This window comes from Rhineura floridana, chromosome 14 (assembly GCF_030035675.1).
Source record: "Rhineura floridana isolate rRhiFlo1 chromosome 14, rRhiFlo1.hap2, whole genome shotgun sequence".
In the NCBI taxonomy this organism is placed as follows: domain Eukaryota; kingdom Metazoa; phylum Chordata; class Lepidosauria; order Squamata; family Rhineuridae; genus Rhineura; species Rhineura floridana.
The window spans coordinates 39,482,440-39,509,600 of NC_084493.1; the positions used below are offsets into that span (position 1 = coordinate 39,482,440).

At 46.9% G+C, this 27,161-nt stretch overlaps 2 protein-coding genes across 9 annotated transcripts in view; one reads left to right on the plus strand and one right to left on the minus strand.

The window, feature by feature from the left end:
* CCPG1 (cell cycle progression 1) overlaps positions 1 to 721 on the plus strand; it is a 38,081-nt gene extending 37,360 nt beyond the window's left edge. For all 5 annotated transcript variants that reach the window (XM_061594820.1, XM_061594819.1, XM_061594821.1 and 2 more), the window contains one exon: positions 42 to 721. In XM_061594820.1, the coding sequence (XP_061450804.1) occupies positions 42 to 222 (181 nt within the window). In that variant the 3' untranslated portion in view covers positions 223 to 721. The remainder of the gene's footprint in view (positions 1 to 41) is intronic.
* PIGB (phosphatidylinositol glycan anchor biosynthesis class B) lies at positions 710 to 27,161 on the minus strand. 4 transcript variants are annotated; one of them, XM_061594827.1, is made up of 12 exons: positions 26,636 to 27,161; positions 24,391 to 24,526; positions 23,246 to 23,363; positions 21,877 to 21,981; positions 21,551 to 21,681; positions 20,781 to 20,921; positions 20,409 to 20,460; positions 18,768 to 18,979; positions 14,317 to 14,381; positions 4,123 to 4,336; positions 2,957 to 3,137; positions 710 to 1,126 (listed from the first exon to the last, which is right to left on the minus strand). In XM_061594827.1, exons 2-12 carry the CDS (start codon positions 24,399 to 24,401, stop codon positions 1,001 to 1,003), a joined length of 1,356 nt encoding a protein of 451 aa, XP_061450811.1. In that variant the 5' UTR covers positions 24,402 to 24,526; positions 26,636 to 27,161; the 3' UTR covers positions 710 to 1,000. The 4 variants fall into 4 exon arrangements, with proteins under 4 accessions (XP_061450811.1, XP_061450808.1, XP_061450810.1 ...); XM_061594824.1 differs by lacking the exon at positions 26,636 to 27,161 and adding an exon at positions 26,408 to 26,605; XM_061594826.1 differs by lacking the exon at positions 26,636 to 27,161 and adding an exon at positions 25,975 to 26,498.

A 27,161-nucleotide genomic window follows, 5' to 3' on the forward strand; every position in this document is an offset into this window, starting at 1 on the left:
ATTTAAAGGACACTAATTTCCCTTGCCTACTTCCCTTTCAGCTATCCGGCTAAGCGGGCCTTCACCCAAACTCAAAGTCCACAGCAGGAACGGCATGCCCCAAAGCCCCAGCATCGCTCCAAGAGAGAAGGCAGATGGCACAAACAAGGGCGCAGGAATGGAAGACACATGGCAAACTTGGAGATAGAGTTGGGTCAGCTGCCCTTTGGTCCAAAGTATTAAATAGTTGTCAGAGGGAGCCCAGCAGGATGACTGACCATCTTTGGAGCTGATTGTAGCTTTCAACAGAGCAATCAAGAGCACGTTTTCCCCTTCCCAGAGACCACCCCCATCTCCCAGATCAATCCAGCTTCTCAGTTTGCACCTTGCCTTTCAGTCTTCTTGGGAAACATTAATTTGGGTGCAGTCCTACTATTGCAATAAAAAAGCAGGGTAAGCAGTAGCTTGTGTGTGTTTGCAAAATAAGCTTCTTTGCACTTGTTGGTACTTAGAATTCAAACTTGATTCAGACACAATGTAAGAGTAATATTATGATGCACTAATTTCATCTCATGCTCTTCAAAAGCATGTCTGCTTGTTCTTGTGGTGTAATGGTTGGTGTGCTTTGGAACCTGTTGACTTCATGTGTGATGTTTTCCTATCAGCTTTCTGACTTGCATTTGAAATTTCTTGAACAGCAGTAAATTGTAGAAGAAAAATAAAGACTTGGTTGGAAAAATTACTTTTATTTCTAAAAGTTTGTATAGCTGTACATACACTGAGCAAGACTGAAGGTTTTGCCAAGGCCACTTGTGCCGCCTCTGCTGTGTTGAACATGCTGTCAAGAGGACAGGTGTGTTCTCTACGCCCAAATGGAAAGTGATCACATTCCACTGAACTTGGCAAACTTACTGAGTAAACGTGAACAAGATCGATTTCTCTTAAGTATGTCGCATATGAACCAGACCGATGTGTGATCTCTATAAACAATATAGAATTACACAGGAAAGTGTCTCAGTCTTCAAAGATGCTCCTGATTCCTTTCGTAGATGTAAATAGAGCTTCCAGTTCGTCCTTGAGGTAGATGGGTGTGAAAGAAAGTGGCCACTTTTTCATAGCGATTTGAAACTAGAAATGGTGATATTGCCTAGAAGTAAAATTAGTTTTAACATTTTTGCATAAATGATGCATTATCTTTGTTGTTTGAATAATGAATGTTTCCTAGTCAGATCTAGCAGAGAACCAAAGATGTGAGCAACAGTCAACCGTAGTGTATTCCATGAATAAAAAAGCCAGGGTCTAGTTCTCAAGGAATAAGAGAACACTCATTGCTCTGAACACAAATATTTAACCACCATTTGTTTTAAAGATAAGGAGTGTTAGGGAGAATGCTACAGAATTTTACATCCCTAGCAAGTTAAACTATCAGATGTTTTTATCCTAATTTTGTTCCTCATGACAAGCAGACAGTTCTCTCAGCGGGGAAATTTCAGGCTTAACAGGCAAAATGAAAACTGACAAATCAAAGAACTCAAATGTGAGATTGCTGTTCTTCTAACAGAAATATGTAACTTATCCCTAAGATCAGCCTCCATACCCAAGGACTGGAAAGTAGCCAACACCAAATTTTAAAAAGGGATCTAAATGGGATCCTGGAAATTACAGGCCGGTTACCTTCCTGAGAACACTGATGGGAAATATTAAAGATAAAATAACCAAACATATAGAAGAACAAGCCTTGCTGAAACAGAACCAGCACTGTCTCACTAACCTATTAGAGTTCCCTCAGAGTGTAAACAAGCATATAGGTAGAGATGATCCAATGGACATAGCGTACTTGGGACTTTCAAAAGCTTTCAACAAGATACCTCTCCAAAGACTCCTGAAGAAGCTTAGCAGTCACGGAATAAGAGGAGAGGTCCTTTTGTGGATCAGGAATTGGTTATGCAGCAGGAAGGAGAGAGGAAGAATAAATGGACAGTTCTCCAATGGAGGGATGTAGAAAGTGGATCGGTATTGGGACCTGTGCTGTTTATTTTGTTCATAACTGATCTACAGTTAGGGGGTGAGCAGTGAGGTGGCCAAATTTGCTGATGATTGGAGGCAGTCTGCTGAATACCACTTCCTGGAAACCGCAGGAGGGAGAGTGCTGTTGCGCTCATGTCTTGCCTGTGGGTTTACCATCAGCATCTGGATGGCCACTGAGAACGGGAAGCTGCTAGCAGGCTAATTTCTCACAAAAATTAGAAGAATGTGGTCTGTACATTTTGCTTCACATCTCAGGTTCTAAAAATACTAGAAATGATTCTTTTTTAAAAAATGAAAAGCGGAAATCTGGGGATTAGGCCTCCACTCAGAGGAACCATACAAGGCCTTCATGGGCACCATGCTGATGATTCCTGTTCTGAGTCGACCAGCTCAGGTGCTTAAAATTCCTCCACATTGAACAATTTTGTAGTACCACTTCCTTGTAGTAGTTTATTTTCAACAAAGAGTTAGCTGGGTTAAAGAGGACTGTGGACAGACCTTCCACATGCAATGCAGGGCGAATGGGAGGAACTGAGTGCCACAAGGTGTGGTGATGCCCATTAGCTTACGTGGGAGAGCAAAGGAGACTAAAGTCCATCAGTGGTTATTTTGCCATGACGGGAATGTGAAACATCCCCCCTCCCCGCTTCAGAGGGAACCACAAGAGAAGCTGACTGTTCATCTCAGCCAGCAGGGCTTTCCTTACACATTTCTAGAGATGGTCCTCTGCATTCCCTTTCTGAGACCCTGCAGGCTCTGGACCATGCAACTATGCTTGCACCTCTGTATTCATCTCTTTCAGCTACTTGATGAAGGTGCCCTTAGCTGTGCCAAAAGGGGACAATAGATGCATAGGGAAGAGCTGCTCTGCCAATCTGGAGAGTTGGAATCCAGTTACTTAAGCCCCACTGAAAACAATGAAACTGGGATTGTTCTGCATTTGCCGTACCTGCTCAAGCGCACTGAAGAAAACCAAGTGTGTAGGTAGCAATGTAATATTTGAAAACTTTCCTTTGAGCCAGTGGAGAGGGTCAGTGTAAAATAAGTCAGCTTCATCAAGGTAATTTGTCCTTCCAGTCAAATCTGGAGGGCACTGAAGAAACCTCAATTCCAGCGGGCAATGAACATGACTGGAGGGAAAACAGGCAGCCATTAGAAACAGCAGAGGCTGAAATTTTATTAGGAATCTCCACCCTTTTTCTGCATGTGCTGATCTGAATATAAATAAGGGGAGGGGAATTGGGAGGCATAGCAAGATAGAGCTCCTTCCTGATCATGCCTGCAGGATGGGTGGGGAGGGCTGCAGGTGGCCTCTCCACACTGGGCTACAGACAGGCCCCATAAACGTGGCCATCACAAAGGGGGAGGAGCGGAGGCTCCTGCCTGTGCTTCGGAATGGGCAGCTGCAGGGAAGACATGCCAGAAGCGGAAGAGGGCCAGGCTGGGCCAAGGGGAACGGGCTCCACAGCTGCAATGCACGCAACACTGAAGGTTCCCCCTCCCCACCCCCCAAAAGCCCCCACAATGAAGGGCTATACTTCTAGGGTTCCCTCAGGTAAAAATGGCTTAACGTGCTCAGGCAAACTGCTACACAGATAATGGAGTTTGGGGGGTCTGTTTCTCAAGCCCTTCACAATCCCAGCAAGGGGTCCTGTTACAGCCAGAAAGACAGACACCCACGAAAGCAGCTGTTACAAAAAGTAGAAAATCTTGGAGTATAATAACGATTATGCAGTTTAGGAGGAAGGGCTCCTAAAAAACTGACTGCAATCAGAATGAATCCAGATTAAACTAAGGTACAATCTGATGGTCCCTGGCAGGCCACCCCAAAGGCCAGAGGACTTTACAGATCAGGAGGTCTGACCACAGAGGCCCACTTGTTGCTGCCATGAGATTGCCACATCTGTCTGTCCTACAAAAAGGGAGCATTCCACGGGTCTGCTTAATGCAAAGCATCTCCAATCCCCTAACAAGCCCCAGAAGAGGGGTGCAGAGGTGAAGCAGGCTAGTCCTGGCGCGGGGATTAATGAGGAGGGAAATCCTTCTTAAGACAAAAAAGAAAAGACCATAGAGGAGGGGGAAGGGTCCCAGCAGGGCAGATGGGCCCTTCCTTACCTGTAGAAAGGCGTTGAATGGCATGGCATCAGCATGAAGATGGATGCCCGCTCTTGGGTGGAAGGTGGGCTGCAGAGGCCTTGGAGGTGGCCCATGACATCAAGGGCTCCACGCTGATGGACCAAACCAGTGTAGAGGGCGAGCGGCAAGTTTGCCATCAGCAGGAAGGAGATGGCCGCCTTCCGCCACTTTTCCAGTTGGTTAAGGGAATGCCCTACAGGAGGAGGGAGCAAAACATTGACCAGGTTAAGAGGTTATTTCTGACACCTGACCAGTTCCACAGACTTCCAAATAAGAGCATGGTGAGGCGGGGGAGGGGGAGGTAGGGGTCTTCTTACAGATTTAGAAGGCTTCCAGGCACTCGCCTCAATTCTCTCACCTTTCCCACAAAAAGAAGCTATCATGGGCTGTAGAAGAGGCTGTCAATTTATTTAAAACATTTTTAGACCACCCTTGATCGATGCAGAGACCAGGGCAAGGTATAAAATTAAAATGAAACACACCACAAAACACAATCCCATAATTGTCACAAATCTGCAAGTCCCTTTGCGCCCCTGCAAGACCTGGAAGGAGAGAAGGGGAGATGAGCAAACTTCCCAGAGGGAGAAATCCACCAAGTGCAATGAGGGAGCTGCAGCCCCATCACTCGAGGGCCTGCCGTCAGCCGTCCACTCTTCCTTGGGAAACGAGAAAAGGCTGCAGAGTCAACATCCTGACAGGAGGCCACTGTGATGTTCCTATATATTAGTGTATATATGGTAAGTGCTGGTTGTTTAGAGTATACATGGTAAGTAGTGAAAGAGGAGGGGGAGTGAATGGGCAATAGAATGCTTGATGATTGGCTGAATGTTTAAAATGGCTGACAGTATAAATGAAAGGATGACAGGTAAATCTGGGTGAATGTGAGGTGGTGAATTGTGGAATCTGGGGGGAGAAGAGAAAGAGTGGGTTGCTTGGTGGGGTTTAGAGAGTTGTTTACCAGGAGGGAGGTGGAGTTCGGATTAGTATTGAGTAAAACCATATGCTTATGTGCCTTAAGAAGAAATCTTGTTAATCTTGTTAGCTTTGTTATCTTTAATAAATACTTAATTTGGTTTACCAAAGGCCTGATCCTTGGCTGGGGTTTCACAGACCAGAAGGGAGGGTAAGGTAATGACCAAGGCTGAAGGGGAACAGTAACAAATGGTGGCAGCGGTGAAGAGAATAACAATACCAGTATTCAGAGTCTCTGGGAATACTAGTATTGGGACGTTACTGGTGGTTGCCTAGCAGGGGGATCTGTTGAGATCTGTGCTAGAGCGGATAGGTAAACCATAAGAGAGTGCGGTCCGGACTGGTGGAGTCCCTGGTGGTGCCTAGAGACAGGCAGTAACCACGAGCAGGTAGGAACCTGACAGGGAGAGCCAGGGAAGGACGCCTCACAGCCACCAAGGCTGCCCTTCCTCACGGCCTCTCCCACCTCCCATGGCAGTGCTTCTCCTGCGGGGAACAGCATCCCGGCTTCCCCCTCTCCAGGTTTTGGGTTCTTCCCACCAGCAACTTTCATGAGTGGAGAATGAGGAGGGCAGCTGGTGCCCACCTGGGCCCAGTGGAAAGGGCTCTCCCCAGCAGCACCTGCTACCTGTCCCGTTGGCCATCTGGACAAAAGCAGCCTCAGTTCTCCCACTCTCGCTCCTAACCTCTGGAGAACACCTCAAGGCTCCTGACGCTCCTCAGCATCTCCCTCATCCCTTGGCTTGGCCTCCCGCCCATCAGGCACCCGGGAACTTTCACACTCTTTCCCTAAAGACTGCCTGCCCGCTGCTGTAACTCCAACATGCTTCTCTGCCCCTCAGCACCTCTCTTGCGTGCCCAAGCGTTGCATCTGCATGAGAAGCCAGAGTTCAGCCTTTTCTGAAAGAATGCAATATGTAAAAGATGTACTCATTCGTCAATGGGAGTGGCACTTAAAAGCAGAATACCCTTTTTTACCATGGTAACATTTTAATTCTGCACTGGGTAACTCAGCTGATAAACCTTTTAGTGTCAGAAATGCATTTCGCAGCCTTCAGTGTCCTTCATGCCCTCCTGGACGATTGCCTGAACAGTGGACACCATCAACCTTTTTTCTCTTTGTTTACGACCTGCTGGACTTAAAAGAGTGCTGGATATATTTTCTGCATGTGAACCACAGTTTTCTTTGCTATCCTGGATTTTTTGTGGTGGGGGCTCTTGTACAATTTTTCAATAAATAAGAATAAAAACAGGAGGGAAGGAAAAAACAAAAAGTATTTCATAATTTGGATACAGAAGTTAGCAGATGTGTCATGGATATCTCCACCTGGGGTGTAAGAGGGACAAGGAAGGAGAAATCTCCTATTCTTGTGTGTACGCACAAAAGTTGTTACCAAAGTAGATATATTGACTCTTCATCAATCATTCAAAATGCCTCAGAATGACTGAACATTCCATAATATCCCTGGCAATAGGGTTTTGGACAAGAAAAGCATTGTCCCTTGTTGGCAATTTATTGCCAGGAGGAGAAATGTAAATAAGCAATTTTCTGGTTTGGAGCAACAAAAAAATACGTGGCAGCTTCCTTCCTCAAGGAAGACGTGCTGGGCGGGGCTTGGGCCCTGTCACCTCACCTCTGCATAGACGTGGCTGCTGGCAGAGGTGGAGGGGAGGCCACTTCTGCTCTACAAATGAGAGAAACTGACCTCCTGACTGCTCCAGAGACCCCCAATTGGCTGAAGACTTGTAAATCTCCTGAGAGGGCCCCGTTAATGCAAATTTACTCTACATAAGAAATGGCTTTGCTGGGGAGAAAAAGTAGCTGCTCACAGAGGTTTTCCACACCTTGATACTCCCACTGATGATGATACAGGATCTCTATCCTAAAAGACTCTTCAAGTAAAGGCAGCAGTAAACCCTTTGTTTGAAGTCAGGCATCTTGTGGAAAGCAACAGTGGCAAAGGAGATAAAAAGAACCCCGCTCAGCCAGTGGAGGACGGCAGGCAGGACTTGAGATAAAGAGGACTGAGGGACTTTCCACCTGTTAATCATAAGAGGTCAGATTATATTCCCCTTTGGAAAAAACAGAACCATGTATCAAGACAGTAGGGCCCCGCTTTTTGGCATTCCGCTAATACGGTGGCTAAAATTAGAGTACGGCCCCACTCACACGGCACTTGTTCCGCTTTTACAGCATTTTTCAGGCATCGGGCACCATTTTATTGAAGGAGTTCCGCTTTTAGGCAGGTTTTGCTTTTAGGCGGGGGTCTGGAACATAACCCGCCGTATGAGTGGAGCCCTACTGTATTGGTAACAGAGAGATCCTACCCAGCAAACCTCTAGGAGGAGACTATTGTGTGCATTCTCTGTTGAGCTCAGCTGGAACACTAGTTTGGCCCACGCAAGTGTCATTTTGATTTAATGTTCAGACTCCAAGATGATTTTTTGTTGTTGCTGTTATGTGCCTTCAAGTCAATTAAGAGTTATGGTGACCCTATGAATCAGTGACCTCCAAGAGCATCTGTCATGAACCACCCTGTTCAGATCTTGTAAGTTCAGGTCTGTGGCTTCCTTTATGGAATCAATCCATCTCTTGTTTGGCCTTCCTCTTTTTCTACTCCCTTCTGTTTTTCCCAGCATTATTGTCTTTTCTAGTGAATCGTGTCTTCTCATGATGTGTCCAAAGTAGGATAACCTCAGTTTCATCATTTGAGCTTCTAGTGATAGTTCTGGTTTAATTTGTTCTAATACCCAATTATTCGTCTTTTTCGCAGTCCACTCCCTTTTAACCCGGGATTGTCAGAGTCCATGTTTTCAGAACTGAACTGAATAGGCCAGTCTATCTTTTCTAGTGGGAAACACTGGGGGGTTGAAATCTCATAATTGTGACAAAAAATTCTAAAGATTGCTATACCACCACAATGTAATCTGTTTAAAAGAGACGGAGATACTGGAATCAAAAACAGATAAAATTCATTTGGAAGCATTTGGTCCATCCCCACAAAAAAACCCATCCCACACAGGCCGTCCTCCCTAATCCTGGCCTGATGCCAGACCCTGAGTCTTCCTAGGACAAACAAGACACCCCACAGGTCAGGGAGCAGGTAGGTCCCTCTGAATCCAATGGGGAGGATGCCCTTAAGGAGCCCTCTGGGTTGATATCTGAGGAAGAACCATGGGAGTCCGAGGAGGTGGTGGAGCCACCCCCAGGCCTCGAGAGCACCAGTGCCAGACGCTGTATGTCCTTGTCCAAAGAGCAACATCACAGCATGCACCGACAGACCCAGAGTCGGTGGTCTACTTGTGAGTAAGCAATCCCTAACACTCCTTCCCTGCAACTGCAGCTGTGGCAAGGGTGTGGTTTAGGAGGCCAGAGTATCTAAGGCTCCTTCCTGAGCCTTCCAGACCTCTGGTTTGTTGCTCCTCCTTTGTCTATTATACCTTGTGGGATACCCAGTGATACTGACCTTGGACTGTTTCTTGACCTTGCTTCTGGATTATGCTTTGACCTGTATGGATTCCCTGTGGCTGACCTTGGTTCCTTTGGGTGCACTAGACCAGAAACCCTGTCTGCTGGTACTAAGTACTTTGGCGAGAAGCTGTTGTTTCTGGGCCTGGGTCTTAAGCCACTGATGGGATCCCCTAGACTAGTGTGCCAGAAAAGAGCACAACCATTTCAGTAAACCAGAAATGGATCAACGGATCAAGCTGGACTTTTAACAGTAAGGCAGCTTTGGTCAGGGTGCAGGTTCTCTCTGATCATTATAAACATTTATTTTTCCCCACGTGGTGCAGATAATCTTCTCCAATTAATTTTGACATTAATTAAAGGAGACGCTTGATCAGGTGGAGGGCAAAGTGGCATCTTCTATTATAATTTAGTTGGGGATTTTAATTCTAGAATTTGGGGGGGGGCTTAAAATGAAATTAGCCAGCCATTTAAATCAACCCTTGAGCGTTGAATTGTCTAATATGGATGGCAGAAACTGGGTCTCTGTTTATAAAGAATATAAGGTTGACATTTAATTAAAAAGATAAAGGTGTCCCCGCACTTGTAGTGCGAGTCGTTTCCAACTCTTAGGGTGACGTCTTGTGACGTTTACTAGGCAGACCGTATATATGGGGTGGGATTGCCAGTTCCTTCCCCGGCCTTTCTTTACCCCCCAGCATATGCCGGGTACTCATTTTACCGACCACGGATGGATGGAAGGCTGAGTGGACCTCGACTCCTTCTACCAGAGATTTGACTTCCTCCTTCTGCTGGAATCGAACTCTGGCCGTGAGCAGAGCTTTGGCTGCGTTACTACCGCTTACCACTCTGCGCCACGGAGGATCCTTGACATTTAATTAGAAGGCAAAAAAAAAATGAAATGGGATGGTGCTATTGCAGACAAAATTACTAATATTCTTTCATCACAAGACATGTTGTTTCTGCATCACAATGTGTTACAATCTGATATTAATGTAACAGTGTAGGACAGTATCAGCAAATAATGGAGGAACTGAAGCCATTCTTGGTTAGAGACAAACATACAATGTTCCATCCAATATCAAGCCAATTGATCTGGACTATAAAAAAAGCTTGTTCATTGTAAGAAAATAATAATAATAATAATAATAATAATAATAATAATAATAATAATAATAATAATAATAATAATAAATTGTATTTGTTAGTCACCTATCTGTCCGAATTAATACACGGGCTGTTGCGTTCTGTTCTTGAAACCACAAATCCATGGTCTTGTTTCTTTTAAAGAAACAAAGCTTTGCCAGCCAATCCAGCTCCAGGAGAAGACTATGTCCCAGCAGAGGTATTTAAAGCTAATATCAATTGGTAGAGCCATATTCTGGCTAAAATGTTTAATTATATTGATCCAACTGGAGATTTTCCTGAATTGGAATACAAATATAGCAATCCCAATTTTTATGAAAGGGGACATCAAGCTGCCTTCAGGTTACAGACATTAATGTTGGCAGAAAAATGTATGCAAGACACTTGCTGCACGAATTGGAAGATAATTAATAACGTTTTGATTGAAGAACAAGATGGTTTTGAGCAGGATGTTCAACACTGGGCCAAGCTTTTGTATTTAGATCACTTGTTCAACTGACACAACAGAGATCAAAACTGCATGTGGCATTTGTTGACTTTTGTGCTGCCTTTGATTCAGTCAACAGGAACAGGTCATGGGCAAACTAGCAGATACAAACACAGATCCCTTGTATTATACTTATATCTCTCCTGTAGGACATTGTCAAATAATATTCCAGTGACCTGTGGTGTAAGACAAGGGTGTGTTCTTCCCCCATATGTTGTTAACATACTACTTTAGAGAGGAGAGAATCATTCCTTTAATTTAAAAAAATCATTTTCTTCCTGTCAATATTTGGCATGTTATTTTCATTGGCTAGCAGTAGAGCTGTTCATGACAACTTGTTGAAATTAAAGCTTGATCAACAATTAAATGGAATATTAAAGTTCTGGCATCAATTTTGCTGGGCACCAAATAGTACCAATTCTTTGTTTACTGAAATCAGAACTTGTATCTAATTTTTCTTAAGGAGCAGAGACCTGGGCCATGAATATTTGTTTTGATATGAATACATTCGAAATAAGTTGCTGAAGATAAATATTTATGCACCCAGGTAAACCCCAGTTTCCTTTTTGTGATCAAAAAGTGGTATAATCTCTGTTAAATCTATCATCACCATTAGAACCTTCAATTATTGGTTTAAGGCAGCGTTACCCAACCTTTTTCGACCCAACAGCCCTTTGCAAAGTCTTTTTGTGTCCAATGCCCCCCTAAGATTAAGTATAAGCCAATGCGTCCTATTATACTTAATATACTTAACAACAAACTCATTCAGTTTACTGGCATTGTTTCGTTAAACAAGTTCATTTCAACATCACAGAAACAACGGGTAGCGAGTGTGTCCCATTCCTGAAGAAAACCAGTGAATAACTGACTGTCTGCATCACCTGTTTGCACATGGTACTTATCCGTTGGAAGAATGCGCCCTTCACCAATACTCCCAGCTTATCAAACATCCCTCAAGAGCATCGGAACATTACCTAGTGCTGGGGAGTGGCTAATATCCCCATTCCTTGATATGACACTGGCCGCTATTCAGAATTTCTTTACTAAAGAGCACACACTATTTATAGTGTTATTTCCATGAATCGAGACTATTAAATACATTCCAACTGGGGACAAAACAGTTTAAAAATTAATGATTTGTGTATTAAATAAAATTAAATTTAAATGCTTCGTCGCATCACACCGCCAAATGTCAACGCCCCCTAAAATTTGTAGTCATGCCACCGCCCCCTTGAAAGGCTGTAACGCCCCGCAGGGGGGCGCTACCACCCACGTTGGGAATCGCTGGTTTAAGGTGTCCCAAACACTATTCCTAAATTGGCTGTCATTGGCTCCAAGACATTATTATTATTATTATTATTATTATTATTATTATTTATTACACTTGTATACCACCCCATAGCCGAAGCTCTCATTAAAAGGCTCAACTCTGCTACAAGAACTTGTACTCAAAATTCAATATTAAAGTTTTCTTTAGAGAGTTTTTTTTCCTGAACTCTCCTTTAATTAAACAGATCTTTAAAGATTGGATTTACAATGTTGTTATCCAGTATTGAACTTGGTGCTGTTACAAGTAATAAGATAGCCCCTTGGCATACAATGATTAAGTATAAATTTTAATGTGTTACTTCAAGCTTATGTCTAATCTTACTCTTGGATCTGCTTTAACTCTACTCAGAATGCAAACAGCAGTTTTAGATAGTAGCTTTTAAAACTTACCCTGTTATTTGAGACTCTCTCCTTCTGTGGATGGCATACAGTAGGGCCCCGTTTTACGGCGTTCTGTTTTACGGCGTTCTGCTGATGCGGCGGCTTTCAATTAGGGGAAATTCCCCATTTTAAAGCTGATTTTGCTCTTTTGCGGCATTTTCGCACAGCACGACCCATTATAGTCAATGGGTTCCGCTTTACGGCGATTTCCGCTTTATGGTGGGGGCCTGGTCCCTAACCTGCCGTATAAGCGGGGCCCTACTGTATTACATTATTTTATCGCCCAATCTTCTGGCTGATCCAAAATAAATGTTTAGACCTAACTCTTGAAGGAAAAGCCAACCGCTCAGAGTTGTAAAGGACTGACTTTTTGTTGGCTTCTTGTAACAGAGCAATTCTTTTAGCTGTAGCAAGATTTGTTTGGCTTAAGTCCAATTTTTACCTGTTTATAATGTGACAAATGAGGTTTTGTTATTGTGACCATTATATTTTGGTAATCTTCTATTGCAACCTATGGTTAAAATATTAAAGATAGATTCATTACTTAGTCAAGGAGAGTGAAAACATATCTCACAATTAGGCTGTTTGCTTTTATGTTGTTTTGATTATGTTAGCCAATCTGGATATCTCCATTTTGGAGAGGGTAAGCAAGCTGGATTTAGAAAAGGAAGAGCTACCAGAGATCACATCGCAAACATAGGTTAGATAATGGAACAGACCAAGGAATTTCAGAAGAAAATCACCCTGCACTTTATAGATTACAGCAAAGCCTTTGATTGCGTAGATCACAAACAACTATGGAATGCTTTAAAAGAAATGGGGGTGCCACAGCATCTGATTGTCCTGATGTGCAACCTATACTCTGCACAAGAGGCTACTGTAAGGACAGAATATGGAGAAACCGATTGGTTCCCAATCAGAAAGGGTGTGAGACAGGGGTGTATTTTATCACCCTATTTGTTTAATTGATATGCAAAACATATAATACGGAAAGCAGGATTGGACCAAGATGAAGGAGGTATGAAAACTGGAGGGAGAAATATCAATAATTTAAGATATGCAGAAACCAGTAATGATTTGAAACGAATGCGGATGAAAGTTAAGGAGGAAAGCACAAAAGCAGGACTACCACTGAATGTCAAAAAGACTAAAGTAACGACAACAGAAGATTTATGGAACTTTAAAGTTGACAACGAGGACATTGAACTTGTCAAGGATTATCAATACCTCAGCACAGTCATTAACCAAAATGGAGACAATAGTCAAGAAATCAGAAGAAGGCTAGGACTGCGGAGGGCAGCTATGAGAGAACTAGAAAAGGTCCTCAAATGCAAAGATGTATCACTGAAAACTAAAGTCAGGATCATTCAGACCATGGTATTCCTGATCTCTATGTATGGATGTGAAAGTTGGACAGTGAAAAAAGTGGTAAGAGAAAAATCAACTAATTTGAAACATGGTGTTGGAAGAGAGCTTTGCAGATACCATGGACCGTGAAAAAGACAAATAATTGGGTGTTATAACACATTAAACCAGAACTATCATTAGAAGCTAAAATGATGAAACTGAGGTGGTTGTACTTTGGACACATAATGAGAAGATGATTCGCTAGGAAAAACAGAAGGGAGTAGAAAAAGAGGAAGACCAAACCAGAGATGGATTGATTCCATAAAGGAAGCCACAGACCTGAACTTCTAAGATTTGAACAGGGTGGTTTATAACAGATGCTATTGAAGGTCGCTGATTCATAGGGGTGCCATAAGTTGTAATCGACTTGAAGGCACATAACAACAAAGCAAGAACTAAATAATAAAACAAACATGAGTTTGTCAGCAGTAGATTGGGAAATTTTCTTCTGAGAGTGCAAAGTAGGAATCTCTATACTATTGTGAAGATGGAATACCACGCAAGTTTGCACTGAGCCTTTCTGCAGCTGATGAGGGTAGCTATTAGCCAAGATCACATGGCTCTGCCTGAGCCCAAGAATAGAGGCCTGAGAGGGTGATGGTACATCAGTGTCTGTGATGGCAGCGTTCTGTCTTGTATCAAGGCATTTGAGAGCTCACTCCCTCTGGAGACAGGAGGATATTTCAAAAGCATCATGTCATGTTTTCAAAAGAGGGTCCTTTCTCAAGAAAATTGAACCAAAAACCAAGCAGTCACATGCAAAGTCACATGCCTCAATTTTTTTGTTGGGGTTCAGCCTTTCATCTTCTACCCCGTAACATTTCACTACTTCTCAAATAAAGGTAAGGCACATTTTAGCACTAAAAACTTCCACAACAGCAGCAAGTTTTTCCTTCATGGTCAGCATTTATCATCTTAATGAATGCAGATATACTGAAAGGGGACAGAAGGATCACATTGTGTTTAAAACCAAAACACTTACCACAAAACACCATGCAGATAGGCAGCACTGGGTAGATAAACCGGAATTCTTTGTGGCTCAAGGTGCTGTAAGAAAACAAGAAGAATGTTCCTGAAAGAACCTTGCTGGGCATCTCTCTGAGCCCCAGAACCCTCCTGCTCTGCCAAAACAAGGCAGACATACAATGCTTATTGTCCTTATCATAGAAAGCTCAGCTGAGGAAGTCTCCTGGTGTGAAGGCAAGCAAGGGAAGGTCTGCCTCTCCCCAGTCACTGGACAGGGCAGCTGGCCGGGCCAAGACCAGGCCAAATGCTCCCTTGAGCAGGGAGGGAGGCGCCTGCTACCAAGTGCTATAGCAGATGGGGAGAATATTGGCAATTTTCAGGTTTATTACCAGAAACTGACACAATCTGCAAGTCTGGTTTTTTTCATACTGGCTTTGACTCCTTGCTACCATTAGCGACTTTAAGTGGCACAATTAATAAAACAAAAACCCACTGATTTTTACATAATTGTCTTTGTAATCAGCTTTGCTCCAAACTGCTTCTGGGTTAACAAGCATTAACAGCAGCCATTAACATCCATTGTTCTTTTTTTTAGAGAGACTGACGTTCCGGACCACATTTTGTCATACCTCCTGAACTGAAAAACAATTCAGCCAGACTTCAGCCAACACTACAAGCAACCAGCACTTAACAGGGAGTAAGCCCCATTAAATTTAATAGGACTTACTTCAGAGTAGATATGGCTTGGTTGTAGACTAATGCTGCTGAGGAGATAGATCTAAAACCTTTTTTAAAAAAACAGGAATGTAATGACATTTTTTTCTTTTGCTTTATTGTTAGGCACGCTGTTTGCAGTTGTTCTGGGCAGGCACACATCCACTGGCTCAATGCTGCCCTCTCCAGTTTTTGCTCACAACAAACCTGAAGGGCGGGCTGACCGCCCACTACGTGTGGGTGGGTGTCTGAGGCTAAACAGAGAGTGACTGTCTACACACACACCCCGTTTGTTCATCTGTTTTTTTAAAAAGGCCAGTTGTGCTCTTCTGTTGGTTGTTGGCTTCAGCTTATTCAAAAGCAGTCTGCCTTTGAACCTTGAGAAGTAAAGGTATCTGTCACTTTCTTGCTATGTAGAACCTTCAGCTACAGAAGCAGTCTGCCTCTGAATATACTGAAGTTTGGAAACAAACAAAAAAGGGCTTTTTGCAACAAAAATCTGCTTCGTCTAAGCACCTTTTAAAAGATGTCTATGCTAGTGCCCAACAGTTTATAAATATAACTAAATAAGACATATTTATATAAATAAATAGAGCCTGAGGTTGGACTTCTCCTGCCGCCACCATCTCCTCCTCTCGCTGCTGACGCTGGCCACCCAAATAGATGGTGCAGACAGACATCAGGGAGGAAGATTCAGAGGGCCCCACCTCAGAAGTAGGTCCTCCTGGCCACAGGACCAGTCACTGGGGCTATGCAGACAAGGCCGAGTGGGCCTCTGATTTTCCCTATTGTGGGGGTCGCCTGCAGTCCCCCATCAACACCAACACAACGGCCACCCTCTTTAGCCCCCAGCTGAAGCCCGTCCTGCTCTCTGACCACAACCTGCCTCCCAAGAGATGCTGCGCCTTCGGAACAAGGGACACACAGGCCGCCGAGGTTGAGTCCTCGAGCCTGGCAGCCAGCGGGTGCTCCCACCGCCCCCCCCCAGGAGGAAGGAGGGGCAAGAGAAATGGCGGCAAGCCACACCAGGGGAGTAATAACCTTTTACCTGCTTGTCGTCCTCCTCCATGGTCAACATAATTTCAGTTTTCTGACACTTTCATAGAGCGGGGAGGGCGGCTTACAAGTTTCCCTTGGTGAATTCTAACTTTTATACTGTGTTTATGTATATGTTTATGGATATGGATATTATTTATGTATTTTGCTTTGTAAATTAATTTGATATGTTTTTTATTGTACCTTGTGTATTGTAAACCGCTTTGAGATCTTTTAGATAGCAAGCAGTCTATAAATGGAAATAATACTAATACTAATAAATATCCTGGATGGGAGACTTTTTGGGAAGCACATGTATGTATGCCCCCTTGAGTTCTATGGCGACAGAAAGGCAGGATATAAATTCAGTAAATAAATATCCCAGGATTCATACACAAAATTCAAAAAGGTTTACAGTCAGCATGAACATATAAATGCAGAAAGATGTCTCACCTTGTCATCCTAGAGAATCCTCCAGGCTCCCATTGCCACCCATAATATCCCCCCCCAATTCCAAGCAAAACTGTCCTTGCTGTTTACCATTTGACATGACTAGTTTACCACCACTACCCACTTTTGATTGAATGCTGTGTGTGTGTGTGTGTGTGTGTGCGTGCGTGCGCATGTATTTGACTTAAGATTTGCTCCCCTGTGGCTGCTACTCAGTGGCCCTTTCAGTGGCCCCTGCCCCCATGCCCGGCCCTTGACCATTGCAATCAATCAACTGTGTGATGATCCACCTTTAGCATTGCTGTCAAAGTCACATTCACATTGTAGGAGGAAACAGAGCGTAGGTGACACAATCCAGAAGAGCGTGGCATGGATGAACATGAAGTCTGAACACCTGCCTTCCATTCCTTCCACACATCACATACTCCATTATTTTTATTATTAAAGTTGCTCCACCCAGTCCCAGACTGATTAGGGAAGAAAATGTTTTCTTCTTTTCCATTCCTGGCAACTCATTAGGCATAAGCTACACTGTTGGTAGCAATCTTTTTTTAAACAGAAAACATGTAAATTCTAGTACAAAACTGATGAGGGCAGGGCGGTTTGGTGTTTTTACTGCCCATGCCAGCCCAGTAGTGCCTGCCCGCCCAGGCTGTTATGGCACTAGGAAATGCTGCCTGCCACTCCCTAACCATAACCTGATTTAGTGCCTTTGAGCACGTAAAGAGCGCCTGTTGCTCACTACCGGGTAATCACTGCGGTATCATTTGGAGGTTCAGGTCAAAGGCACCTAGAGTCATTTCCAGGCAGGTCTGAATATCCCCTATCCCAGCCCACCCCACTGTTAAGAAACAGAGGCTGCAGTTCTAATCAGATTTCTCTTGAAACGAAATCCAAGAACTACTGAATCCATAGGATTTCCTTCTGAATAAATGTGACTAGCATTGCGTTGTAACAATTGTGCATGCACTGATCTCTCTCACCTACTTTGCTTGCAAGGACATGAACTGTCTACTCCTATCCATGTCTACTCAGAAGTAAGCCGCACTGAGTTCAATAGCACTTACTGTCCTAGGTAAGTGTGTATAGGATTGCAGTCTAATTCTTTTTAAAAATGGGGGGGGGGATGTAAGGAAAGCTATCATCTCTCTCCTGGTTGCCTTCCTTTTTTTCCCCTGTGTATGGGAAGGGGGTAAAGAAGCCCATGTAGAGTGAAACGGAAGGGCTGTTGCTTTGGCTTCTTCAAATTTACATAGATAGCTTTTTTTTAAAAAAAACCAATTGCTTCCAGCCCTGGTGTGCTGGTAACCTGACTTATCAAGGACCATATTTAAATTTTATTATCTGGTGCCCTCTGTCATATTTGGACTGTTTGAGGAATTCTGTCTTCCACTAAGCCCAACCCTCCAACTCCGGAAAGATAAATACATAAAATAGACTGGACTTTTTTCCAATCCCGTTCACTCTCCACAAGCTTCTCTTGCTGCTGACTCCTTGCAGCTCAAGAGACATACTTGATGGGCGATTATGGCCCTCATTTGCATCTAATCAGACCATCCGTTCAAAGCACGGTAACGGCAGCAAGAATAGCGGAGACAATTATGTAATTGTTCTACATGATTTTTAAAAAGGGGGATCAGAATTAGCAAAAAAACCTGGGGAAAAATAAATGTGGGGAGGAATTGAGGGCCCATCTTGTGGAATTATAAAGAGGAAGAACCACAGCAACCCCGGTGCAGGAGAAGCACGGAGGACCATGGTGGCACCACACCATCCCCAGCGTAAAGACAGGGAAACACCTTGGCCACAGTTCTCTCCCTCTTGTATGTTTGCATCTCCCCACAGCTCTGACAACAGAAGACGTCTGTGTGAACATTAAAACGACAACAAAGGGGCCCTCTCCAGCAGCTGCCTCCACTCCCATCTACCAGCACAAGGAAAAAGAGAGCAAACAAAGCAGTCAGAACCAACGGCCCTATAGCCAAGAATTTCCTGGCCAAGTGGGGCTCCTAAGTCACTGGCAGCAAAGCTGTTCCCCCGGCTGCATCTGAGGGACAGACAAGCCCAGCTCTCCCAGCACTGTCCTTTGTCAGCCACTCCACCTGGCCATGACAGCAGTTTCTTCTTTGTGCCCCATGCACTCTTCCTGTTAATCGCACGTATGAGATTTTAAACTGTAAACAGCCTCCTCAAGCCTACTGGCAGAAAGCAAGCTAAACCATCAAGACATACATGGCACAAGGTTCCATTCTCTGGCAGGAAGCATACCTGTACACCGCCACCGTCCAAAGCACCACCACCAGGAACAGGCGGTGCTTTTCTGATGCTCGGAAGCAGCCATGAAGAAAGAAGGGGAGATGAGGGCCAAGGACCACCGGCAAGCCCTGGGCGAAGTACCAGTACCACGGATGGGATCCATAGAAAGTGGCCACGTTCTGCAGCACATTAAACTTCAAAAAGTTCAGCTGAACCAGGACCCACTGGAGGAGGAGAAAAAGCAAACCAGGCAGGCTGTGAAAGGGATGACAATGGCAAGAGGAGGGTTTTGTGTACAGGTGGCTTCCCCAACACTCCAATGGAATCTGAACCCATCGTTCACCTCCCTCTGGAGCAGCAAATCCATAAACAAAGCACACTCCTCTCTTGGAACTATCTCAGTTGCAGGTCACTAGGGAGGAGGAGGAGGAAGAGGAGGAAGAAGAAGAGGAAAAAGAGGGGAAAGTGCATTTTAACTCCCACCACCACCTCCATTCTTTGACATTTTTCTTTCCTATTGGTCCTGTTCTGGGGACATGTCTAGCGGATCCAAAGCCTCCACTGATCCACCCTGACACACTGCAGGGCGCCTCCTTCAGGCGTTCTCTAAGCTGACAGCAGAGGAGGGACAGCCATGGAGATTTCTCCAGCTGCAAGAAGCAGCCTCTGTGAGACTCCTGCTCAGTCTGGATCTCCTTCTCTGCAACTCCTGCAGCCCCTGGAACACCCTCCCAGGGACCAGGGAAAAATTCAGTTAAGTTTGCATTTAAAGACAAATTTATGAATCACACTCATCCAATTTTTGTGATGCAGTTCTCCAGCCAAACAATGTTCACAGAAATGCATAAAGGTGTGCTTAAAAATGAATATATTAGTGGAAAAAACATACAAAAATACATTATGAGGAAATGTCTGCAAAAATGTGTGCATTAGTCAAAACTCCCTACAAAAATGTGTTTATTAGGACAAATTCACACTAAAATGCTGAAGAATTTTCATGAGGATTTTTTTAGAAAAATCACAAATTGTTGTGGAAATGTGGAGAACCAAATTTAAGCCTGGAAAAAGGAGACACGGAGAGTGCAGGAATGGCCAGGCCCTTCCACCCCTACCTGGGACCAAAGGATGGTGCCGTGCAGGGATCAGTCTGGCCGTGTGTTTAACAATCATATTAATAATTATTATTTAACCCTAAGTCAACAGGAATTCCGCACCGGTGAGCGGGGGAACTGGGAGGGGAAGAGCATGTTCATGTCTCCTCTGCCAGCCGACTTGGCTTCTGTTGTGGAGGAAGGAAAATCTCTTCCGTCCTCCACACCCAGCCTGGAAACACAGCAGGCTGGCAAGGGGGTGGAGGGGCTTGCTCCATTCCTCCTTCGCCAGTTTGCTAATAAAACATGGAGCCACCAGAAGGTGCAGTGAGCGGGCAAATACCGTATTGATGTTCTCCTCACTTATGCATTAGAGCCATTTGGAAATCTGGGTGCAATTCTAAAAGCAGGAATTGAACAATTCAAGGGAAAATACATTCCCTAATCCACGCCTCGTGTAACGGCATCACCAAAGGCAGAAATTGTGTCGTTAGGTAAGCTCTGTGGCACCAACTATATGAGCATGCAATTCACTGAGTTAACTGAATGAACGTCAACTTACCTTACCAAAAAATACTCGGTCAATGATTAAAGATGATCCCAACGTGATCAATCTGTTGAGAGAACTGATTGGCTAAAACACAGCAGATGCCCCAGGGTGCACCGGACTCCCTTCTTCCCTAGAGCCTCCCCTGTGGCAAGTGTGTAGACTGAGCTTGGCCTACTCCTGCTCCTGGCTGCAAGCCACGTGCTGCTCACCAGCAAATGTCCACGTGATGCCTGGAGCCAGACCTGCCTCTCGGGGCCTCTCCCTCCTGGCCCCACCAGCAGCAAGGCACCAAGGCCAGCTGGTCTGCACATCTGACATGTGCGGGACTTGCTGTCTGTTGCCCTGCAATCCACCATTCCCTGGGTTCAGAGAAGACAGTCTTACCCCACCGGGATGCAGCTGTGCAGGACGAGGCGCCACTTCTGGTGCTCTTTCCAAAAGTGCCGGAGCAGCAAAGGCACCCACAGAATGATGGCGGTTGGTCGAATGGTAAAGGAAAGCGCTACCAGGGCTAGATAGGGGAGGCTGGAAAGAAGAAGGAACACTCAGGACGGAGCACTCAGGGCAGCTTCAGCAAAGCCAGTGTGCTGGTGGGCGCCTGGCCGTGGGGCAGCCTCCCTCTTTGGCAGCTTATGAGACCTTAGAGGGGAGCCCTGCTGTATTTGGGGGGGCTGCAGCCTTAGTGTGCTTTGCATAAGCAGCCTTGAGTTTGGAGAAAATGCTTCAATAAGAAAGCGAGACAGACAGATGTGTCCGCTTTTGCATTCCTCTACGCAGATGACTGTGTGGCTTATTTATATACTGCACACAATTCTGCCAGCCACACTGAATCCAGAGCTGGATCATGCCTTAAAGCAAACCCACCGTCTTACCTGTCTGGAAGCAACACATTCCAACACAATGACTTCACAGGGCTCTCAAGAAAAGACATTTTTGCTTGAGTGACAAAAAGACTGCTTGGTTACCTGGATGATGCCCAGCTGCCAGACGGCAAGGTTTAAAATTTACAAAGCAGCAGCTAATTTGGGCATGAAAAGGCAAAGGGGGGGGGGAAGCCAAGCACAGGAGAGTTCAGCAAAGTCCTGACAGCGGCATCCATTTCCCCAAGCCTTTTACTTACACACACCCCTGCACTTGAATGCAGGGTTTCTCACCTGCTGCCCCGCTTTGTGCCTTCCATGGGATAGTAGCAAAGAGCAAAGGTGGTGAGGACAGTTTCCATGGTGTTGGTTAGAGTTCTGGTGCAGCAGTACCATGTGAACCAGGAAGACAGCTGGCAGAAGTACTGAAAACAAGGCAGAAGAGCAGCAGGGAGAGAGTCAGGGCGGCACAACTTTTTAAGGCAAAATCCGTAAGCCAAGAAAACAGGCAGGAAGCTCATCACCTCCCATTAGCCACCATTTCTTCCCTTCGCCCCCAGCTGTGCTGTGCTGGGGTCCCAGCAGGCACCCAAGAAAGGGGAAGGCAGGCGGAGACTCACCACCCACTTGGCCACCTCTGCACCATCCAGCCGCTTCACCCAGGAGTACAGCTTCACATCTGCAAGTGCTGCCAGAAAGGCATGTACAATTCTAGGAAGCCAGATCTGGGAGAGGGAACATGACGACAGAGCACAAGTCATTCCTGTCACCTTGAAAGGGTCTGTCACTCGCTGAAAGCGTGGATGGAAGGAAAAGCCTCCAGGCAACACAGAACCCCAATCAGGAAGATGGTGCTTTAAAATCAACAGTGATTTCATTTGACTGCTTTGCCACCATTTCCATTTTTTTCCTTCTCTGGCTCTCTGGCGCAGCGTGGCCTTGGTTATGCTGTAATTTACACTCACACTCTCCCTCCCACGGACACCAGTAATTACATTTTCCAATGCAGCTGAGGAAAAGACGCCACACAAATCTATTGATTCCTACGGAAGATGCTGTTTCAGCCTCTGCTGCACGGCAATGAACCCCCAAGACTCAGATCCTGCCCCAAATGAGTGGCTTCCTGGACGTGACCCCATGGCTGAGGCCCACTAACAGAATCAGTGTGGAACCCGCCGTGTTGACTTAGAAATACATCTGCAAGGCCCTGAAAGCCACGGGCCGCAGGCAGGCAAAGGCCTCCACTCCTTACTCTTCCCTGCTTTGCATGATTAAACCAGAACATGAGTTGCATGAGGAGGGTGCCATTTGGCCAGGGAGAATCTGGCACCAGATCCCTACTTCTCTGCCAGGCAGCTGGTGTGCTGGGAAGCAGATAGCTCTACCTGTGGGTCTGCCAGGCCCCCTGGGGCCGTGGGCATCAGAAAAGGAAGGGGAGGCTAGCCCTGTCTGGATCTATAGTGGGAGGGTCTTCTCTGCTGGCCTCACCCCCTTCCCTTTCTATGGGTTTCCTGATTGGTCCTTAGAACTTCCCAAAAGAAGCATTGGCTACCCCAGCCACAAGGCATGCCGGCTGACGAGAGGGCGGAAGAGGAGCTGGTGGGACTAGACTGTCATCTCCCCAGCCGTAAAACGGAGTGTTTGCTCAGGAGTCCAGGCTGCAGGTGCACCAAAGCCGTCTCCCAGCTCCTCCGCAGGCTAGGCGCATGATGAAAGCAAGAGACAGCATGACAGCAAACAACAGCTGCCCTGCCCCTCCCCCAAGGGCACAAACAGGGTGGGTGCTGCCTACTCTTCTCAATGTTGCAGTTGGACTATTCCTTCCCCCCCCCACAACTCTAGGTATTTGCCTGCATATCCTCAGCAAAGCAGCCATAAAAAACTGCTCCCCAGGGATGGAACGTCAGCACAACTGGAGAATTCCAATCAAAAAGGCAAAATACTGAATGCATCTCTGGCAGCAGCAGGCCAGCACACACCCACACTCACCAGCAGCTGAACATCATCCTTCATAAGCAGATGCAACACTTTATAGATGCTTGCAAACAGCAGAGGGTAGAGGTGGCTCCGCAGGCCTTCTGTCCACTCCCAGGTCAGGTAGCCATAATTATCAGCATTAAAGATAGCATACGGCACAGATGTGGTACCGGGTGTTCTGGGGCTGGCCTACAAATCTGATCAGAGTGGGGCTAACACAATATATTAGGTCCTTTGACAACTGCTAAATTACCATCACAGCCACCCCCAGAAAAAATGCATTTTGTCCCACCCAAACCCATTTCCCAGACATGTCACGAGTCATTCATCTGGCAAGTCCCTGGGGCAGACAGGGCCCTTTTCCCCGCGGGTTTGTGTCTCAGGGCCTTGCATGTCAGAACTTACTAGGAGGGAGGGCAAAAAGGAGAAACCATCCAGGCCCCATAGGAGCCTCTGCATTGCCTAGCCCAGGGGTGGGGGACCTTTGGCCCTACAGAAGAGTCAAAATCACAGAACTGCAGTTAGAACGGGCCTAGAAGGCCATCAAGTCCAACCCCCTCCTCAATGAGAGTATCCAAACTAAAGCACAGCCGACAGGTGGCCATGCTTGCTCGGGCTGATGGGAGTTGTAGTTCAGCAACCGCCACCGCTGACCTAACCCTTCATGACTCCTGGGGGCACAAATGGCCCAGTTGTGACAATGTGACAAAACAAGCGGATCCTACACACCGGAGGCAGCCTGCGTGAGGCTTCTCAGGTGGTCTCCCCTACAAGCCAGCCGAACCAGGCCACAAGATGCTCAGCTGCAGCCAGTTTTCTTTCTTTGGCATGTTTCTACCACCACCACCCCATCATGGAATTCGAGGCTGCACACACGTGCGCTTCCTAGGGGGTCTCCCATCCAGGCACTGACCAAAGCCTGAGCTATTTCACTTTGGCAAGCAGCTGCCTCAGGCTGCACTCCGCTCCTAGGTCTGAACTTAGGGGGACTTGCTTCCAAGTCACGGAGCCAGCAGCAGAATCGCAAACATGTTGACTTCAGGCTGAAGCAAGTCCCCTTCTATTCAATGGGACTTACCTCTGAGTAAATATGACTGGAACTTCCACTAACTAGAGAAAACTTCCACTTAAAATTGTGCTACATTAAAAAAGGATATTTGAAAGCCATACGATGGGCAACTTCAAGTGACTGCCAGTACTCATCTGGAACAAAGCTGGTCTGGACTAAGAAGCAATTTAATAGCCTCAACGTGGTGGTGAACAAGCAGAGGTAAAAGGTTTCTCCAAAAGCAGCTGGGGGAAAAGCAGAAGAGATTAACCTTTAACACAGTTTTTGGTACTTTAAGGCTGCAATTAGTTTGGAAACAAAATAGCCTTGCAGTCTTATTTCAAATCCCCCCCCCCGGTTGTATATTGATTTCTGGAAAAAACATGATATAATGAGGTAATGAGTCTGCAGATAACTCTGAAAAAAAGGGCCTCTGAGCCACAACCTTAGCAAAACAGAGCCTTGGTGGTAGGAAATAAAGTGACTTTTCAGCCTCCTTCCTCTTTGAGGGTGCTGAAAAAAAGGTTAAACCATCCGAGGTGAATCTGGAGTCGCACCAGAAAAGCTAAGGGACCACTGAAAAGGGGGTGAGGGGGATGGACGGCCAGCCAGAACCATCAGACTTGAAAAAGCTTCTTCAACAGTCGTTCCTTTAATTGTCTCGAGGGAACACTGAAGGGCTGAGAGATACCTGTGATTGTACGTAGCAAGAAGCCACAGCTACCCTTGCGGTGCAAACCGACAGGCAGACGCATTCCACAGCTTGGCCACAGCCCTCTCTACATGGGCTTCCCTTGGGCTTGTCGCAGAAATTGCAGTTAGTGCAGAAGGCTGCAGCACGGTCGCTGACAGGAGTGAGACCCCTCCCCGGAGATTTGTGCTGGCTGCAGGTTTGTTACTGGGCCAAGTTCAAGGTATTACTATTGGTATATAAAGCCCTTAAGAGCTTGGGCTCACTTTACTTGATGGATCGCCTTACCCCACATGTGCCCACTCGAGCGCTTCAGTCTATGGAATTGGCGCTGTGACAGGTGCACATAGTACTTGTTTTGCACTTGTAAGAAATTGTTCTTTTAGTGTGGCAGCAACTACACTTTGAACCTCCCTGCCTGTTGACGCCAGGCAGGCACCTTCACGGTATTCCTTTTGGTGCCTGCTTAAAACAATTCTGTTTAGGCAAGCCTACCCTGATGCTGATGCGTCTTTTTACTTTGCTGCTGTTTTAATCGTTTTTTACATGCTTTTAATTACTTGTTTTTAACTGTTTGTACGGATAATTTTAATGTTTCTTGTAAACTGCTTAGGGTTTTTAAAAAAAACAATCAAGGGGCATATACATTCTGTTTAAATAATCAATCAATTAATGAAATTCCACTGCCAGCCACAGGCGTTTCACGCTGGCCAAGTATCCACACGTGGAAATCACCAAAGCCCCTTTGTACATCTGGCCGGTCCCATGTACCAGCAACAGCGCTATTTCCCAACCAAAGGGCCACCCTGAGCCCATGAAAACAACAGCCAATCCAGCAGGGAGTTCCCCGCTGCAGGACCGCACTGCAGCCCTGAGCCCCTTCCACGCCTCCGCACAGAACTTCCCAGGGGAAGGGGCCTCTGCCACCGCTAAGGGGGAAGCAGGCCAGCCGCCCCCCAAAAGGGCTGACGATGTTGTTCGTACATGACGTCACACCCCCACCTCTTTCTGGCCCTGGAGCAGAGCTGAGCCGCATCCAGACGTGGTGCCTGCGGACGTGGGTGCAGGGGGGTGTCCTTCACAGGTTTCTGGGGCTCAGATAAGGGAGCCCCCCAAATAATGTTCGATAGAGGGGATTGGGGACGGCTTCGGAACCACCCCCAGGAAATACCCGCAGCTCCTGCTGCTTCCTTGCTTGTGGCGCCCGGACTGGGACCTTCACGCCCCCGCCGCTTTTCGGAGAGGGGCCCGAGGGAGAGGAGGGCGAGGCGGAGGGAGAGGGGGGATGGCGCTCAGCCTCCGCCCTCCTCGCCGGCTCTGCCTGCATGTGACGGTCTTTGCAGCCAGCCCGAGAAGGCCGCGAGAGGGTGACCCCCACTTTATCCTCAGCAGCCCTGCGAGGTAGACCAGGAGGCCCCCACAGTGGTTTCCTCACCCGAGCCCCGCCTAGCGAGGCCCCCGAGAGGGGCGGGCCTATGTAGCATTAACTTCCGCTTCCGCCGCCGCGCCGGGGGGCTCCGCCCCCCTCCGCCACTGTCGTCGCCCCCCCGCGTGGGCTTCATGGCGGTGTCTCCGGCGCAGCCACTTCCGCCTTCCATTTGAGCGCATGTGCGCCAGTAGGGACGGCCGCTCCTCTGCGCATGTGCGCGGGGTTCCCTCTTACCTGGCTGGGCGGGGCCAGGGAAACCCGGCAGGTACCGCGAGAAGAGGATCGGAGGGAGCCTCTGCGGACGAGCCAATCCAGGCGGCAGTCTCACCGGTGCGGCGTCCCGGAGCCACCCCGGCCTGAGGCGTCGCGCGGAGGGCCTCGTCGGCGATGCTGCGGCCGCGGGGGCGCGTGACCCTCCCGGAGGCGCTGCTGGCCGCCCTGCTGGGCATAGCGGGGGGGCTCTACATCTACCAGCCCTACTGGGGCGCGCGGCGGCGGCGCGAGGGGGCGCCGGAGGAGCAGCAGAAGCCCGAGGAGGAGGAGAGGCCCCGCCCCGAGGCAGGATCCGGCTGAGGCCCGTCGCCCGCCGGGCCGCCCAGGTGTGCTCCGTGCCCGTGGCCAGCGTGGCCCCCGCAGGGACCGAGAAGCGCCGCCGCCCCTGGACGGAGGGAAGGCGCCCCGCGAAGTGGATGCTGTTCGCACCGCCCGGCAGCCAGGCGCCCGGCAGGAGAAGCCCACGCAGCCGCAGGCCGGCCCAGCT